Source organism: Heterocephalus glaber, unplaced genomic scaffold (assembly GCF_053883595.1).
Source record: "Heterocephalus glaber isolate CG9 unplaced genomic scaffold, H.glaber_assembly_v1.0 deba00000901, whole genome shotgun sequence".
Classification (NCBI taxonomy): domain Eukaryota; kingdom Metazoa; phylum Chordata; class Mammalia; order Rodentia; family Bathyergidae; genus Heterocephalus; species Heterocephalus glaber.
In genome coordinates this window covers 12,483,851-12,501,329 of record NW_028258171.1, presented here as the reverse complement: position 1 = coordinate 12,501,329, position 17,479 = coordinate 12,483,851, and the positions used below count along the sequence as shown (strand labels likewise).

The 17,479-nt window shown below is 39.6% G+C and overlaps 1 protein-coding gene across 16 annotated transcripts in view; it reads left to right on the top strand.

Moving 5' to 3' along the window:
- The window catches only part of Trim9 (tripartite motif containing 9), a 118,811-nt gene that overhangs the window by 76,761 nt on the left and 24,571 nt on the right, over positions 1-17,479 (top strand). For 15 of the 16 annotated variants that reach the window (XM_087207978.1, XM_004835547.3, XM_004835552.3 and 12 more), the window contains one exon: positions 6,016-6,173. The exons of the other annotated variant lie outside the window; for it this stretch is intronic. In XM_087207978.1, coding sequence (XP_087064104.1) covers positions 6,016-6,173 — 158 coding nt within the window. The remainder of the gene's footprint in view (positions 1-6,015; positions 6,174-17,479) is intronic. 16 annotated transcript variants of the gene reach the window in all.

Sequence of the window (17,479 nt, the reverse complement as noted above, 5' to 3'; positions counted from 1 at the left end):
CCACATGGCAGCCTATTAAATAAACCCAACCCTAGCAGAACACAGCACCCCCTTCCATCAGCCTCTCTGTCCCCGATTCTTTCAGTGAGACAAAATCACTGAAAGGTTACATCGCCAGTGGCTTGGAGGAGAAAATATGTCACAAAAGAGCAATATGAAGGCTTTTGATGGAGAAAAAAAAAAGATCCAACCCCATTAGCCTTGGTGAGGGCACAGGAGGAGGACACAGAGGGTAAAAGTCTCATGCTTTAATCAGTGAACAGAGCCCTTCCTCTGCATTCATTATGCTTCTGAGCCCTGTCCAGTTGCACACAGTGGAGCCCAGGCCATGTGGCAGGATGGTCACAATTATGTTGGCGTTACCAGGCCCTTCAGCTGGTGCAAGAAGCGCAGGTTCATGCGCCTGGCCTCACAGACCACAGTTCCAAAGCACTGTCAGTCGGCCACTTAGCAGTGCACCCAGAAGACTGGACATGGCTGTGTGTGCAGACTGCTCAAGTCTGCATATGACAGACAGTGCCTGCTTTGTAAAGTCCACAATGCAGATCCCCTCAGCACAGCAATTCACCTGCAATGCAAAATATCCAAAACACTTATTTTTGAAGTTAATAAAACAGGCCATTTGGTATGAAAGTGGATTACTCCATTTTTCTTTTAATACTTCATCTTAATTTAGTTTACTTCTGATTATGATCTCTCTGCCTTATTAATTTGTATGCTTTGCTTTGTGCTCATTAAGCTTAATTCAGTGAGAGCCCAGCGCTCTGCAGAAGCTGAATAATTTTTACCTGTCAGATGCTTGTAAAAAAGGGAAAACCAAAGGTCATGATGTGCTACGACTTGATTGGCTATAGTTAAGACTTCTCCTCCTGAGCCCTGTAATGTTGTTAACACATACACAACTGGTCCTAGTGTGGTGTCAGTTTTTTCATTTATTAAAGAAATTCTTAGTTTGATGGAGTACATTTTAACAACTTGTCAGTAAAAATATTCCAAGAAACTGCACCCTAAATTTCACAGACAAATGGCCAAAACCTAAGTAACATTTGGAATGATATTCATGTGATCTGGCCATTGTGAACGTAACAGTGCATATAATTCAAAATGTGCTTTCTAATTGTGCTAAGTGGGTCAGAGTAGAAAGTTACCTGAAATACACTTAACTGAAATATCTGTTTACTTTTTGACTTAAAATTTTAGCAAGCATGTCTCCTGTTTTGAAATCATCACAAATGCCCTTTTTGTTATTGCTGGTACTGAAAAGATAGGTTTGCTGTTGGTTTCTGCATATTTCCACTTGCGCCCAGCTACTGTTCAACAAGAATACATTGCTTAAAGTTATTCTCTCGTGAGCTAAAGATTTAACTGAAATCTGTATCACCCCTAAGCAATTGAGATCTATCTGGAGAATGTTAGTGCCTTTTTTTGTTCAAACATCCCTAAATTATAATGAAATATGTTCTGGTTGTATCTTTTTTTTTTTTTTTTTGCTACTGGGGATTGAACTCGGGTCCTTGCGCTTGCATAGCAGGTGGCGAAACCACTGAGCTAAATCCCTGGCCCTGGTTGTATCTTGATTAGAAAATTATCTTTCTTTCCAGATGACTGGAAGTAGTGTTTGATCTTTTAGATTTTTCTTTTATAGAAACAATATATTAAGCTCTGCCTTCTGTTTTTATTAGAAAGTAATACAAAACCTTTTTGCCCTAATTCTAAGTTAGTACTGTCAACTCTTCCCCAAGTTTTAGGAAACAAGTTTAAGATTCTTTTAATTTGCCAGATTCCACCACTTGGTTAAAAATAGATTTCAGATACCAACTCCATCCCAGAAAAAAATTACCCTAGAATTGTGCAAGGGCACAGACTATCCTGAGACCCATGGGTCATGGTGCTGAAATGAAATGTCAGTGTGTTTATTGTAAACTAGGATGAAACCGTGACTGGAAACTCCACCAACCCTTTTCAGCCCATAAACCAAATGGCTATTAATTTCTTTAAGTGCTTCTACTCCCTGAAAGATGCATTTATCTTCATTAATTCATCTTGAATGTAAGAGTCCTCAGTATGCATCAAGGTCATGGCAAGGATAGTATGATCTGAACAGAAGTCTTAGAGAAGGAGCTGCTGGAGGGTTGGGGACATGGTGTGAACATACACACATGTGTGCCACCTGTCTACGTGCAGAGGTTTGGGGACCTGGAATTCATGGTCTCAAAACACACATTCATGTTTATCCTTCGCAGCAGACCAGTGACAGGTTCCCAGAAACAGCCTGTAGTTCCTCTGTAGTCTAAATGTCATGGAATAATAAGGAAGAAAGGAACTTCAGGTGAAACTTCAGAGGTGACAGTGCTATAAAATGGCCTTCTCAGCCACCATAACTCTGGTTGGACTGTTTAATTAATATCTACCAGCAATTCTTGGGAACCTTTGTTGTTGTCCACATTATAGGAAACAGAAAGAAACTTTTGGAACTAGGGTGAAGCCTTTCCTCCAGTACACTATACCTGAGTACCCCACTGGAAAAGCAGCATGATACAGTAACAGCCACCCAGCCCCGGAAGTCAGGCTGGTGGGCTGCAGATCCCAGCCTTGTCACTTGCTTCCCATGAAACTCCTCTGAGTTTCAGTTTCCTCATCTACAACACAGAGATAATAACAGTACCTACCTTGTGAGCTTGTGAAAATTAAGTGGATGCCTGTAATCACAGTACTCTGGGAGCCTGAGATGGGATGATCATGAGTTCAAGGCCAGACTGGGATACATTGTGAGTTTGAGGGCAGTCTGTACTTATCAACATCTGTCTCAAAAAAAAAAAAAAAAAGAGCTAATACTGTAAGCCTCGCAGCACACTGTTTGGACCCCATGAGTGCTCATAAAGATTTGTCCTCTGTGTGGAGGTGTGAAGCCAGCAGTGTCCCTCCTCCCTCATCCTCGCCGCATCCCTGTTTATTTCATAGATCTGTTCAGGAGGATTGTGAGTGTGCGCAATTTGAAAGATCAGAGGAACAAGTAAATAAGAAAGCTGAATAATTTGAAATGGAGCAGCCTTTGAGAGCAGTAAGATATTTGAAAACCTAGAAGAAGCTACTATTGCAGAACTTCAACAGGCCCCAAGCAGGATAAAATACAAAGACAAACAAATGGAGGCACATCGTAATCAAATCTCACAGCCACTGTTAAAAGAAAAATATGTCAGTCAGAAATTTATATACACTGAAAATATTCTTGAAAAGTAAAAACAAAAATATTCACTGTATTATGTCTCATAGCTATGAAATGCATCTCCACCAAATCCTTCTCAGAAGTCAGTAAAAATAGCTGCTCCTGTATTTAAGTGGAGAATTTTCAGCCTGCAGCTTGTTTTTACAGGCTTAAAGAATGCTAAATGCCAGAATCCTGGTCAGCTCAGGAGAAACTGGCTGTTAAGAAACAAAGATGTCCCCAAATGAGCATAAAAGTTTGAAGATCAAGCTGGCTGTGGTGGCCCCCAGAGATAGCAGTTTCCATAAAATAAAAAGCTCTTTCTTAGACACCAGTCTAAGACCTGTAATGCTCCCCAATTCCAACCCATAAAAGACAGATGAAGGGCTGGGATTTAGCTCAGTTGTTCCACTGCCTGCCTTGCAAGCGCAAGGACCCAAGTTTGATCCCTGGTACCAAAGAAAAAAAAAAGATGAATCTGAAGACTTTGAGTTTGTTGCACACCATTTATTTCATACCTAAGGAAAGAAAATTGGGTAGCACAACACCTACTAGAAAATCCAGCTTTCTAAATGTCAGCCTGAGTTTTTGCTAATAAGGCTGTAATTTTGTCACATTTGCCTTCTATATACAACATCATTTGGGGGTAAATAAGGAATGGATAAATAAGGAAAAAGAAAAAAGAATCCTTAACACGTAGAGAGACTGATTTAGACACATGCGAATGTCTCTGCGTAAGTCCTCCCCTGCCTTTGTTTTTTTTTGTTCATTTGCTTATTTGTTTAAATCTGGGACAATATTAAGATCTGAAGACTGGAGAGAGATTAGATGTTTTTCTATCTTTTTGTTCTTCTAAAGTGTGTCCACTGAGTACCTATACATGAAATTCTAATGTTTTAATTACCCATGACTTCATGTGTTCCAATTAATCTTTTAATTACACTTATGTCTAAGAAATTTGAGTTTTTCAAAGACATTGCAAGCATTTATATGATTCAAGTTGAAACCACTTTGTGATCTTATTCTTTGATTTAATAATTGGTGAAATGTAGACTTGCCTAAAACATGAACAAAGGAAAAGAAAGACTGATAGGGAACTAATGAAATAAGAGAGCCCAAGGAATTGTTTTATGGTAGGTTCTGATAAGGACAGTTCAGAACAAATATCTCAGGGAGAATCATTCATGTCTCTAGAAAATCCTTTGAAGAATGATTTGCTTAAACTTATAGCATTTAACTTCCACAGTAAATAAGATAAAAGGAATTCTTTTTATAAAGGAAGCAAAATCTAAACAACAAAGTCTCTGATATGACTTTAAACTCATTAGCCTCATTAGAGGAGTTACAGCTTCTGTCTCCTCTTCTTTCCATCTAATTCTGGAGTTTATTTATTGAGCAAGGCAATGAATTTACCTCCTTTCCTCCAAATCCAGATGTTTGGGGACTTCTGAACCTGCGGTAGGCACAGTTCTCTGATAAGATTCCATCTAAAACCTGCGTTATGGAAACTTGAAACATGGTTTCCTTTCCTAACCTGATCACAACCAATTAACTAGTCACTAAACTTGATTTATTTATGCTTTAGTAGGTCTGAAACGGTTTTATTATAATGTATCATGTTGCTTTCTTAACAGTAAGCTGTATAGTTCACATCATGTGATATAGCCACTGCTTTTGTTTTTCTAGGCTATCCACCATAGAACCTGGTTTCTAAACTGCTAGTAAGCCAAATATCTCCTTGGTTGGGGTGACTGACAAGGAGCACATTTACTTCAAAACACAACACTCAAAGTCAGACTTTGGGACAGTATATCAGATGTTCCACAATTAATATTTGTTCATTTAAATGTCCCCAAATATGGTCCAAGATGTTCTCTCCTGTTACTAAAGTGCTAAAAAATAATTAAAAATTATCATTTTGGTGCTAAAACATTTTTAAGCAGTTGGTTAAAATAATGCTCCCACATACATATATTGAGTTCATATGTTAGGAACTAAAGTTATATGTTAACCAATAATTCTATGTCTGAAGATTTAACTACTCTGCATTTTTAAGTAATATGAAAGATTCTCAGCATCTTCATAAAATATAGAGAGGGGTATTACGACTCACACTGTGACAGATTCTCACAAGGCCAGCAGGATACCTCCTGCCATTTTCTAGTTGGCCCTATAGCACCCCCAGGCTCACAGCCAGATGGTCTATACCTGACACAAAGGAGTAGACTTGACCTTGGACTGTTTCCAAGTTACAACTGCCTTAAAAGTAGGATAACAGGTTCCTCAGAGGCTTCCAAACTGAGAGATCAACGTTCATGTCACTTGCTACCAAATTCTCAAACATCAACTCCTATAGCTATTTATGGACACAAGACCTGGAGTAGAATCATAGTTTATATGAAATATAATGATTTCAGAACTATTTCTCAGAATAGTCTTCAGTTATCAAGTGTGGTTTAAATTTCATGATAAAAGCTTCAGCCATGTTAGACATTAAAGGAACTTCAGTGGGCTGGACTAGAAATCCATTTCCCATAGGGATGATGCCTTCCATGCTCAAGGGGGTAAGAACACAGCTATTCCGTGAATATGCCTGTCCCTCTCCAGCTTCCACCAGGAATGTAGGAGCTGCCATCATGAGCTAAGAACCAGGCCTCACAGGTGTCCAGGAACCTGACCCACCCAGGGAGGCTCTGGGAAGGATCCCATTCAGGTCCCTTGTGCAGCCTGGGCTGACTCCTGACCACGTTGGTATCCTGAAATACATGCCCCTCAACAGATACCATAAGGTGACACTGATTTCTGTTTAGCTTCCTCTCCAGTCCCAGCAACCCCCATCCTCCAGCTGGAGGAGTGTTGCACCCACAACAATAGCGCCACACTGTCCTGGAAACAGCCTCCCCTGTCCACGGTGCCCGCCGAAGGGTACATTCTGGAGCTGGATGACGGAAGTGGTGGTCAGTTCCGGGTGAGTAAACAACCTACTGCTTGTTAACCAAAGCCAGCGACCCTCCCATACACGCACGCATGCACGCAGGCACGCACACGCATGCGCAAGAGGACCTGCTGCGGTGTCTCAAGCATGGGATTCCCATCTCTGCCCACCCTTCAGCTGAGGCCTTCCTCTTCTTCATTGCCTGCCTTCTCTGATCTCCTCCACACAGCTGTATGACAGGCCCTGATTCTCACCTCGGGGTGCCTTCATGTCCTCACCTACAAACCAGGATGATGATTAACAGGAACATGTATCTCATGCCTCATTGTTAAGAGTCCATGGATCGCCCAGATAAGATTCTGAGCATGCTGTGTGGTACATGGCAACCCTTCAGTAGTAGCTATTATTATTATTGTCATTATTAGTCATTGCCAGTAATATCATTAACTACTGTCTAAAATTTGTTTCTGCAGCCAGCATTTCTAAAATCTTTGATTGGTATTCCTTGTACATGTGATAGCCTCTGTTGTTATAGCCTCTCTATTGTAGCAAAAATTTTCTGAGTTGCATTTTTTTCTGGACCTTTCACCAGACAACTGGTGCCCACAGATTATTCTCTTCAGAAGAGTAGGAGGGAGTCCTAATCCCACTGGGAAGCTGTGGTGCCCTCAGAAAGCAGACCCAAAGCTGACCAGACATGGCCACGGTGGTCCACAAGTTGATGATCCTGTGTGCTTCCTATCTGCACATGTCTGCTTCTCTCTCATACACACCCAGCCTCACTGTCATGCATTCTCTCCTTCCACCTTGTTTTCCACCTGCTCCAAATCAGTCTCATCTGAGTTTTCTTTCCTGGGCACCCCAATGCCTGGGACCTGCCGAGGGAGCAGCCCTCCTGGGTGCTGAGGCCAGACCCTGTAAGATAAACATGTCCAAAAGAGAACTCCAGGCCCTGAGAATGAGGCTTTTTTTTGGGCTATCCGTGGCCAAACCTGGGCCTCCAGCTTTCAAGCTCAAAGGCTATCAAGGTCTCCTTTTCCTAAATGTTTGGACCCTCCACTAGATTTAAGAACTTTTGAGTGGGACTATGTCTTCTACAATTCTGAAGGACAAAGTCTGTCTCTTTTTTAAAAAATTAATTTTATTGGTACATTTTAGCTATAAAATATAATGACATTCATCATAGGAAATTTGCACCTTTACATAATCTCTCCTGGTTCTTATTTTCTCCCATTCCCCTGCCCTCCCTTCAACCCCTCCATCCCTCCCTATTTATAAAGACTTTATTTCCATTTCTTTCATTTTCTCATATTAATTCCATTCCCTTCTTTCCTTCCCCCTAGCCCTCCCACTTCCTTCCCCTTTGCCCCTTTTATTCCCATATCACATTATCTATTGCACCTTTTAGTCCTTATTTACACTTTCAGTTTCTCACACCAGAGAAACTATTTGGTATTTATACATGTGTATGCTATATATTTCACTTAAGAGTATGGCTTCAGTGTGCATCCACTTAGATATAAATGTCTCTAATTTCTCATTTTTTATGGCTGAGTAGTACTCCATTTTATAAAAACTAAACCACATTTTCTTGATCCAGTCTCCAGTTGATGGGCATTCGGGCTGTTTCCAAGTTTTAGCTATTACAAACTGTGCTGCTATGAACATGGGTGCACATATATCACTGTGGTATGATTCTTTTAATTCTTTGGGGAAGATCCCCAGCAGTGGAATAGCGGGATCAAATGGGACTTCCAGTCCTAGTTCTTTGAGGTATCTCCATACTGATTTCCACAGTGGTTGCACCAGTCTACACTCCCACCAGCAGTGGAGCAGGGTTCCTCTTTCCCCACAGCCCTGCCAGCATTTGTTATTGGTTGATTTCATGATAGCAGCCATTCTTTCTGGAGTGAAGTGGAATCTCAGCATTGTTTTCATTTGCATCTCTCGAATGACCAGTGATGTTGAACATTTTTTCGTGTATTTATTTGCTCTTTCTACTTCTTTGTCTGAGAAATGTCTGTTCATTTCAGATGCCCATTTTTCGATTGGGTCTTTAAATTTGGGAGGTCTGATCTTTTTAAGTTCTTTATAGATTCGAGATAATAGACCTTAGTCTGAGGAACAGCAGGTGAAGATTTTTTCCCACATTGTGGGTTGTCCCTTCACACTGCTGGTGGTTTCTCTTGCTGTGCAGAAGCCTTTTAATAAGAAGAGATCCCATTTGTTGATTGTTTGTGCTAGTTCATGGGCAACTGAGGTTTTGTTCATAAAATCTTTTCCGACACCGATGTCTTCAAGGGTTCTAGCTAACCTCTGTTCCAACTGGTTCAGAGTTTCTATTTTAATATTTAGATCTGTAATCCATTCTGATTTTAATTTAGTGCATGGTGAGAGATACAGGTCTAGTTTGAATCTTTGGCAAGTTGAAGCCCATTTTTTCCAGCACCATTTATTAAAGAGGCTATCTTTCCTCCAGTGAGGGTGTTTGGCTCCTCTGTCAAAGATGAGATGTCTGAGTGTGTCTGGCATTGTTTCTGCATCTTCTAATCTGTTCCACTCATCCTCAAGTCTGTTTCTTTGCCAGTACCATGCTGTTTTCATCACAGTAGCTTTGTAGTATAGTTGCAGGTTGGGGATTGTGATACCCCCTGCCATGTCTCTGTTACCTAGAATTGCTTTTGCTATTCTGGGTCTCTTCTTGTTCCAAATGAATGTTTGGATTGTTTTCTCGAGGTCCATGAAGTATGCTACTGGGATCTCAACTGGAATTGCATTAAATCTATATAGCAGTTTGGGAAGTATGGCCATTTTCACTATATTAATCCTTCCTACCCAGGAGCAGGGGATGTCTGTCCATTTTCTGATATCATCTTCAATCTCTCTTTTCAGAGTGCCATAGTTTTCAGAGAAGAGGTCTTTGATTTCTTTCGTTAGGATGATTCCTAGGTATTTCAGTTTTTTGGATGCTATTGTGAAAGGAATTATTTGCCCTATTTCTCTCTCAGTGAGTCTGTCATTGGTGTAGAGGAAAGCTATTGATTTTTGTGTGTTGACCTTGTAACCAGCTACTTGACTGAATTTGGTTATTAAGTCTAGAAGACTTTTGGTGGAGTTCTTGGGGTCTTCTATATAAGTATCACGTCATCTGCAAATAATGACAATTTGACTTCTTCATTACCTATCTTTATTCCTTTTATTTCTTTCTCTTGTCTAATCGCCGTGGCTAATGTTTCCAGAACTACACTGAACAAGAGTGGTGATAGTGGACATCCTTGTCTTGTTCCTGATTTTAGTGTGAAGGATTTCAGTTTTTGACCATTTAGTATGATATTGGCTGTTGGTTTTTCATAGATGGCTTCTATCAGTTTGAGGTAGAGACCATCTATTCCAATTTTTTGTAGGGTTTTTATCATAAATGCATTTTGGATTTTGTCAAATGCTTTTTCTGCATCTATGGAGATAATCATATGGTTTTTGTCCTTGGCTCTATTGATATCGTGTATTACATTGATTGATTTTTGTATATTGAACCATCCCTGCATCCCTGGGATGAATCCCACTTGATCAGGGTGTGTGATCTTCCTGATGATCTTCTGCATTCTGTTTGCCATTATCTTATTAAGGATTTTTGCATCTATATTCATTAGTGAGATTGGCCTATAGTTCTCCATTTCAGTTGGGTCTTTCTCTGCTTTGGGGATCAAGGTGATGCTTGCTTCCAGGAATGAATTTGGGAGTATTGCTTCCCTTTCAATTTCATTGAAGAGTTTAAACAGTAGTGGCAGCAGTTCCTCTCTAAATATCTTGTAGAATTCAGCAGTGAAGCCATCAGGGCCCGGGCTTTTCTTAGTTGATAAGTTTTTAATTACATTTTCAATTTCATTAGTTGATATTGGGTTGTTCAGAATTTTTAGGTCTTTTTCGTTCAACTTTGGTAATTCATATGTATCGAGGAATCTGTCCATTTCTTCTGTGTTGTCCATCTTATTGGCATATAGGTTCTGGAAGTAGGTATTGATGATCCTCTGGATTTCTGCTGGGTCTGTTGTAATTCACCCTTTTCATTCCTAATTGCATGGATTTGGGCCTTTTCTTTCCTTTTTCTGACAAGGTTGGCTAAAGGTTTGTCAATTTTGTTGATTCTTTCAAAGAACCAACTCTTGATTTCATTGATTTTTTGTATTGTTCTCTTAGTCTCCATTGCATTGATTTCTCCTCTGATCTTTATAATTTCCTCCCTTGTGTGAACTTTGGGGTTTTCCTGCTCTTCTTTTTCTAGAAGCTTGAGGTTCAGCATCAGGTTGTTTAATTGGGCTCGTTCTGTTTTCCTAATATGCGTATTCACTGTTATGAATTTCCCTCCTAAGACTGCTTTCATTGTGTCCCATAGATTCTGATATGTTGTATTGTCATTGTCATTTAATTGAAGGAACTGTCTGATTTCTTCTTTAATTTCCTCTGTGACCCATTGGTTATTCAGAAGTGTGTTGTTCAATTTCCACGTGTTTATGAAATTTTTCAAGTTTCTTTTGCTATGGATCTCCAATTTCATTGCACTATGGTCTGATAATATACAGGGGATAACTTCAATTCCTTTGCACTTACTTAAACCTGTTCTATATGTGAGTATGTGGTGTATTTTGGAGAATGACCCATGTGCAGCTGAGAAGAATGTGTATTCTGATTTTGTGGGGTGGAAGCCTCTGTAAACATCTGTTAAGTTCATTTGTTCAAGAGTTCGATTGAGTTCTAGTATTTCATTACTTATTTTTAGTCTAGTTGATCTATCTATTTGTGACAGTGGGGTGTTGAGGTCCTCCACTACAATTGTATTAGTGCATATATGACTTTTCATGTCCATTAGTATTTGTTTTATATAGTTGGGTGCACTAGTGTTTGGTGCATAGATATTTGTGATTGTCATCTCTTCCTCTTGGATTCTTCCCTTTACAAGGATGTAGTGTCCTTCTTTGTCTCTCTTAATCAGTGTTGGTTTGAAATCTACTTGATCTGCCAAGAGGATAGCTACTCCTGCTTTTTTTCGGGTTCCTGTCACATGCAGTATTGTTTTCCACCCTTTAACTTTCAGTCTATGAGTTTCCTTTTGAATTAAGTGTGTTTCTTGTATGCAGCATATTGTTGGATTTTGCTTCTTGACCCATTCTGCCAGTCTATTTCTTTTGATTGGTGAATTGAGACCATTAACAGTGATGGTTATAACTGAAACATATTGACTTGTCATTGCCATGACTTTTTCTTTTTGTTGGGTTCTTCCCCTTTACATTTAATTTCTTGTCATGCCAGCTGGGTTCATTCTGCTTTGCTTCCTGGGGTTGTGATCCTCAATGTCTGTTCCTAGGATATTGTGTAAAATTCTTTGGAGTGCTGGTTTGGTATTCATGAAGTTCCTAAGGTGCTCTTTGTCATGAAAGTATCTTATTTCTCCATCAATTTTGAAAGATAGTTTTTCAGGGTACATCAATCTGGGTTGGAGGCTGTTTTCTTTTAGGGCTTAGAATATGTCACTGCAAGCTCTTCTTGCCTGGATGGTTTGTGTTGAGAAGTCTGCTGTGATTCTGATGGGATTTCCTTTGTATGTGATTTGTTTCTTTTCTCTGACTGCTTGGAAAACTTTGTTCTTCTGCTGTGTTTCTGGAATCTTAAGAAGTATATGCCTATGTGTAGACTTTTTGTGATCAAGGCTATTTGGAGTCCTATATGCCTCACTTATCTGTATGTCAAGCTCTTTTCCCCTGCTTGGGAAGTTTTCTGCCATTATTTCTGTGAAGAGAGTTTTTATGCCATCTCCACTCTTGCCTGTTTCTTCATTGAGGCCAATCAGTCTTATGTTATTCTTCTTTGCATCATCTAGCAGCTGCTGGATTGATTTCTCATGTTCCCTTACACTTTTGAAGCAATTTTTCTTTTCCTGGTCATTAATTGCAATCTTATCTTCTATATCTGAAATTCTGTCCTCACATTGGCTCATTCTGTTGTACAGACTTTCAGTGGAGTTTTTCATGTCCTGGAAATGTATTTGCATCTGTTTTATGGATTCCATTTGTTTCTTATGTTGGGATTCCATCATGTTCCTGAGCTCCTCTCTAGATTTATTAATCATGTCTTGCACTAGGGGCACAATTTCTCCTGTTATCTGAGAAATTATTTCTGATTTCATTTTTTCCAGATCCCCTTTTGTTGCCATTTCAGTGGGTCCAGGTGGTTGAGTATCAGAGTGTTCCATGTCATTTCCCTTTGGGGTTGCTGTAGGTGATCTGGAAGTCTGGTTTTGAGACTTATTTACATGTTTTCTCATTTTGACTGGGGGGGGAGGGCTGTTAGTGCCTGCACGGATTACCTCCTCTGAGCTGGGTGAGGTGGGACAGGGGCCAGGAGCAGCGGTAGGGATGGTGACCCAAAAGCCCTTTCCTGTGGGCTGGGAGCAGCCGGAGGGATGGTGGCCAGGAAGCCCTTTCCTTTGGGCCAGGAGCAGCGGGACGGCAGCTCAGAAGCCCCTACCTCTGGGCTGGGAACAGCAGGACTCACTCAGTACCTTGGTCTGGTGGTCTGGTGTCCTCTGCATCTTTGTAGTGTGGAACCAGGTGGCTGCCTGTCTGCAGCGGGGTGATTCTGTGTCTTCTGCATGACTCAGGACCTCAGTAGGGTATGCACAGAACTTCCTGTGTGCAGCAGGCTGATTCGGCGTATTCCGCGTGACTGGGGACCTCGGTAGGGCGTGGGCAAACCTGCCTGCCTGCAGAGGGCTGATTTGGAGTGTTCTGTGCGACTCGGGAGGTCTGATTTTTTAAAGGTGTTTATAGATTCTAGATAGTAGACTTTTGTCCGAGGAACAGCAGGTGAAGATTTTTTCCGACATTGTTGCTTTGTCTCTTCACACTCCTGGTGGTTTCTCTTGCTGTGCAGAAGCTTTTTAATAAGAAGAGATCCCACTTGTGATTGTTTGTGCTAGTTCAGGGGCAACTGAGGTTTTGTTCATAAAATCTTTTCCTACAGCAATGTCTTCAAGAGTTCTACCTAACTTCTGTTCCAGCTGGTTCAACGTTTCAGTTTTAATATTTAGATCTTTAATCCATTTCTATTTACTTTAGTGCATGGTGAAAGATATAGGTCTAGTTTTAATTTTTGGCAAGTTGAAACTCAATTTTTCCAGCACCATTTATTAAAGAGGCTATCTTTTCTCCAGTGAAGGTGTTTGGCTCCTTTGTCAAAGATGAGGTGGCTGAGTGTGTCTGGCGTTGTTTCTGCATCTTCTAATCTGTTCCACTGGTCCTCAGGTCTGTTTCTTTGCCAGTACCATGCTGTTTTATCACAGTAGCTTTGTAGTATAGTTGCAGGTTGGGGATTGTGATACCCCCTGCCATGTCTCTGTTACCTAGAATTGCTTTTGCTATTCTAGATCTCTTCTTTTTCTTTTTCTTTTCTTTTCTTTTCTTTTTTTTTTTTCTTTTGGTACCAGGGATCAAACTTGGGTCCTTCGCTTCTGAGGCAGGATGCAGAACCACTGAGCTAAATCCCCGGCCCTCTAGGTCTCTTCTTGTTCCAAATGAATTTTTGGATTGTTTTCTGAAGGTCCATGAAGTATGCTGCTGGGATTTCAATTGGGATTGCATTGAATATATATAGCAATTTTGGAAATATGGCCATTTTCTTTATGTTGATTCTTCTACCCAGGAGCAGGGGATGTCTGTCCATTTTCGGACATCATCTTTAATCTCTCTTTTCAGAGTGCTATAGTTTTCAGAGAAGAGGTCTTTGATTTCTTTTGTTTGGTTGATTCCTAGGTATTTCAGTTTTTTGGATGCTACTGTGAAAAGAATTGTTTGCCCTATTTCTCTCTCAGTGAGTCTGTTGTTCATGTAGAGGAAAGCTATTGATTTTTGTATGTTGACCTTGTATCCAGCTACTTTACTGAATTTGGTTATTAAGTCTAGAAGACTTTTGGTGGAGTTCTTAGGGTCCTCTATATAGAGTATCATGTCATTTGCAAATAATGACAATTTGACTTCATTTCCTATCTTTATTCCTTATTTCTTTCTCTTGTCTAATTGCCTTGGCTAATGTTTCCCAAACTATATTGAACAGGAGTAGTGATAGTGGACATACTTGTCTTGTTCCTGATTTTAGTGTGAAGGATTTCAGTTTTTGACCATTTAGTATGATACTAGCTGTTGGTTTTTCATAGATGGTTTTTATCAGATTGAGGTAGAGACCATCTATTCCAATTTTTTGTAGGGTTTTATCATAAATATGTGTTGGATTTTGTCAAATGCTTTTTCTGCATCTGTTAATGTGATCATATGGTTTTTGTCCTTGGCTCTATTGATATCATGTATTACATTGATTGATTTGTGTATGTTGAACCATCCCTGCAGCCCTGGGATGAATCCCACTTGATCAGGGTGTATGATCTTCTTGATGATCTTTTGCATTCTATTTGCCAGTATCTTATTAAGGATTTTTGGATCTATGTTCACTAGTGAGAGTGGCCTATAGCTCTCTTTTTCGGTTGGGTCTTTCTCTGCTTAGGGGATCAAGGTGATGCTTGCTTCCAGGAATGAATTTGGGAGTATTGCTTCCCTTTCAATTTCATTGAAGAGTTTAAACTGCAGTGGCAGTAGTTCCTCTCTAAATGCCTTGTAGAATTCAGTAGTGAAGGCATCAGGACCCAAGGCTTTTCTTAGTTGATAAATTTTTAATTACATTTTCAAGTTCATTGATTGACATTGGGTTATTTAGAATTTTTAGGTGTTCTTCATTCAACTTTGGTAATTCATATGTATCTAGGAATCTGTCCATTTCTTCTTTGTTTTCCATCTTATTGGTGTATAGGTTCTCAAAATAGGTATTGATGATCCTCTGGATTTCTGCTGGATCCGTTGTAATTTCATCCTTTTCATTCCTATTTGCATGGATTTGGGCCTTTTCTTTCCTTTTCCTGATAAGGCTGGCTAAGGGTTTGTCAATTTTGTTGATTCTTTCAAAGAACCAACTCTTGGCTTCATTGATTTTTTGTTGTTGTTGTATTGTTCTCTTAGTCGCCATTGCATTGGTTTCTGCTCTGATCTTTATAATTTCCTCTCTTGTATTAGCTTTGGGTTTGTCCTGCTCTTCTTTTTCTAGAAGCTTGAGGTTCAGCATCAGGTTTTTTAATTGGGCTCGCTCTGTTTTCCTGAGTATTCACTGCTATGAATTTCCCGCATAAGACTGCTTTCATTGTGTCCCATAGATTCCAATATTATATTTTCATTGTCATTTAATTGAAGGAACTGTCTGATTTCTTCTTTAATTTCCTCTGTGACCCATTGGTTTTTCAGAAGTAGGTTGTTCAGTTTCCATGTGTTTATGAAATTCTTGCAGTTTCTTTTGCTATTGATCTCCAATTTCATTGCCCTATGGTCTGATAATATACAGGTGATAACTTCAATTCCTTTCACTTACTTAAACATGTTCTATGAGTGAGTATGTGGTCTATTTTGGAGAATGACCTATGTGCAGCTGCAAAGAATGTGTATTCTGATTTTGTGGGGTGGAACACTCTGTAAACATCTCTTAAGTTCATTTGTTCAAGAATTTGATTGAGTTCTAGTATTTTGTTGCTTATTTTTAGTCTAGTTGATCTATCTATTTGTGACAGTGAGGTATTTAGGTCCCCCACTACAATTATATTAGTGCTTATTTGATTTTTCATGTCCATTAGTATTTGTTTTATATAGTTGGGTGAACTAGTGTTTGGTGCATATTTATGATTGTCATCTCTTCCTGTTGGATTGTTCCCCTTACAAGTGTGTAGTGTCCTTCTTTGTCTCTCTTAATCAGTGTTGGTTTGATATCCACTTGATCTGCAAAGAGGATAGCTACTCCTGCTTTTTCTCAGGTTTCCTGTCTCATGGAGTATTATTTTCCACTCTTTAACTTTCAGGCTATGAGTTTCTTTTTGAATTAAGTGTGTTTATTGTATGCAGCATATTGTTGGATTTTGCTTCTTGACCCATTCTGCCAGTCTATTTCTTTTGATTGGTGAATTCAGACTGTTAGCATTGATGGTTATAACTGATACGTATTGACTTATCATTGTCATGATTTTTTCTTTTTGTTGGATTTTCCCTTCGTGTTTAATTTCTTGTCATGCCTAATGGGTTCATTCTTCTGGGCTTCCTGGGGTTGTGATCTCCATTGTCTTTTTCTAGGATACTGTCTAAAAGTTTTTGGAGTGCTGGTTTGGTATTAATGAAGTTCCTAAGGTGCTCTTTGTCATGAAAGTATCTTATTTCTCCATCAATTTTGAAAGATAGTTTGTCAGGGTATGTCAATCTGGGTTGGAAGCTGTTTTCTGAAATACATTACTCCAAGCTTTTCTTTCCTTGAGGGTTTGCGTTGAGAAGTCTTCTGTGATTCTGATGGGCTTTCCTTTGTATGTGATTTGTTTCTTTTCTCTAACTGCTTATAGAATTTTGTTCTTCTGTTGGGTTTCTGGAATCTTAACTATTATATGCCTATGTGTAGATTTTTTTGATCAAGGCTATTTGGAGTCCTATATGCCTCACTTATCTGTATGTCAAGTTCTTTTCTCCTGCTTGGAAAGTTTTCTGCCATCACTTCTGTGAACAGCTTTTTTATGTCGTCTGCACTCTCTCCTGTTTCTTCGTTGACTCTGATCAGTCTTACGCTATTCTTCTTTGCATCGTCTAGCAGCTGCTGGATTGATTTCTTGTGGTCCCTTACTATTTCAAAGAAATTTTTCTTTTCCTGGTCACTAATTACAGTCTTATCTTCTATATCTGAAATTCTGTCCTCACATTGGTTCATTCTGCATAAACTTTCAGTGGAGTTTTTAATCTCCTGGAAATCTGTTTTATGGATTCTATTTGTTGCCTATATTGTGATTCCATCATGTTCCTCAGGTCCTCTATTTTTTTATCTGTGTCCTCTCTAGATTTATTAATCATGTCTTGCACTATGGGCACAATCTCTGCTGTTATCTGGTAAATTATTTCTGATTTCATTTTTTCCAGATCCTCTTTTGTTGCAGGTTCAGGGAGTCCAGGTGGTTGAGTATCAGAGTATTCCATCTGGTTTCCCTTTGGGGTTGCTTTAGGTGATCTGGAAGTCTGGTTTTGAGACTTGTTTACTTGTCTTCTAATTTCAACAGGGGGTGGCGGAATGTGTGCTGCTGGCGCAGCTCACCTCCTCGGTGCTGGGGGCAGTGGTACAGCAGCCCGGAAGGTCTGTCTCTTGATAGAACCCTTTATCTACATATGTATGGGTTTATTGGCATGGCAAAATCAAGATTCTACCTTTCCAAAATAAGAATCAGT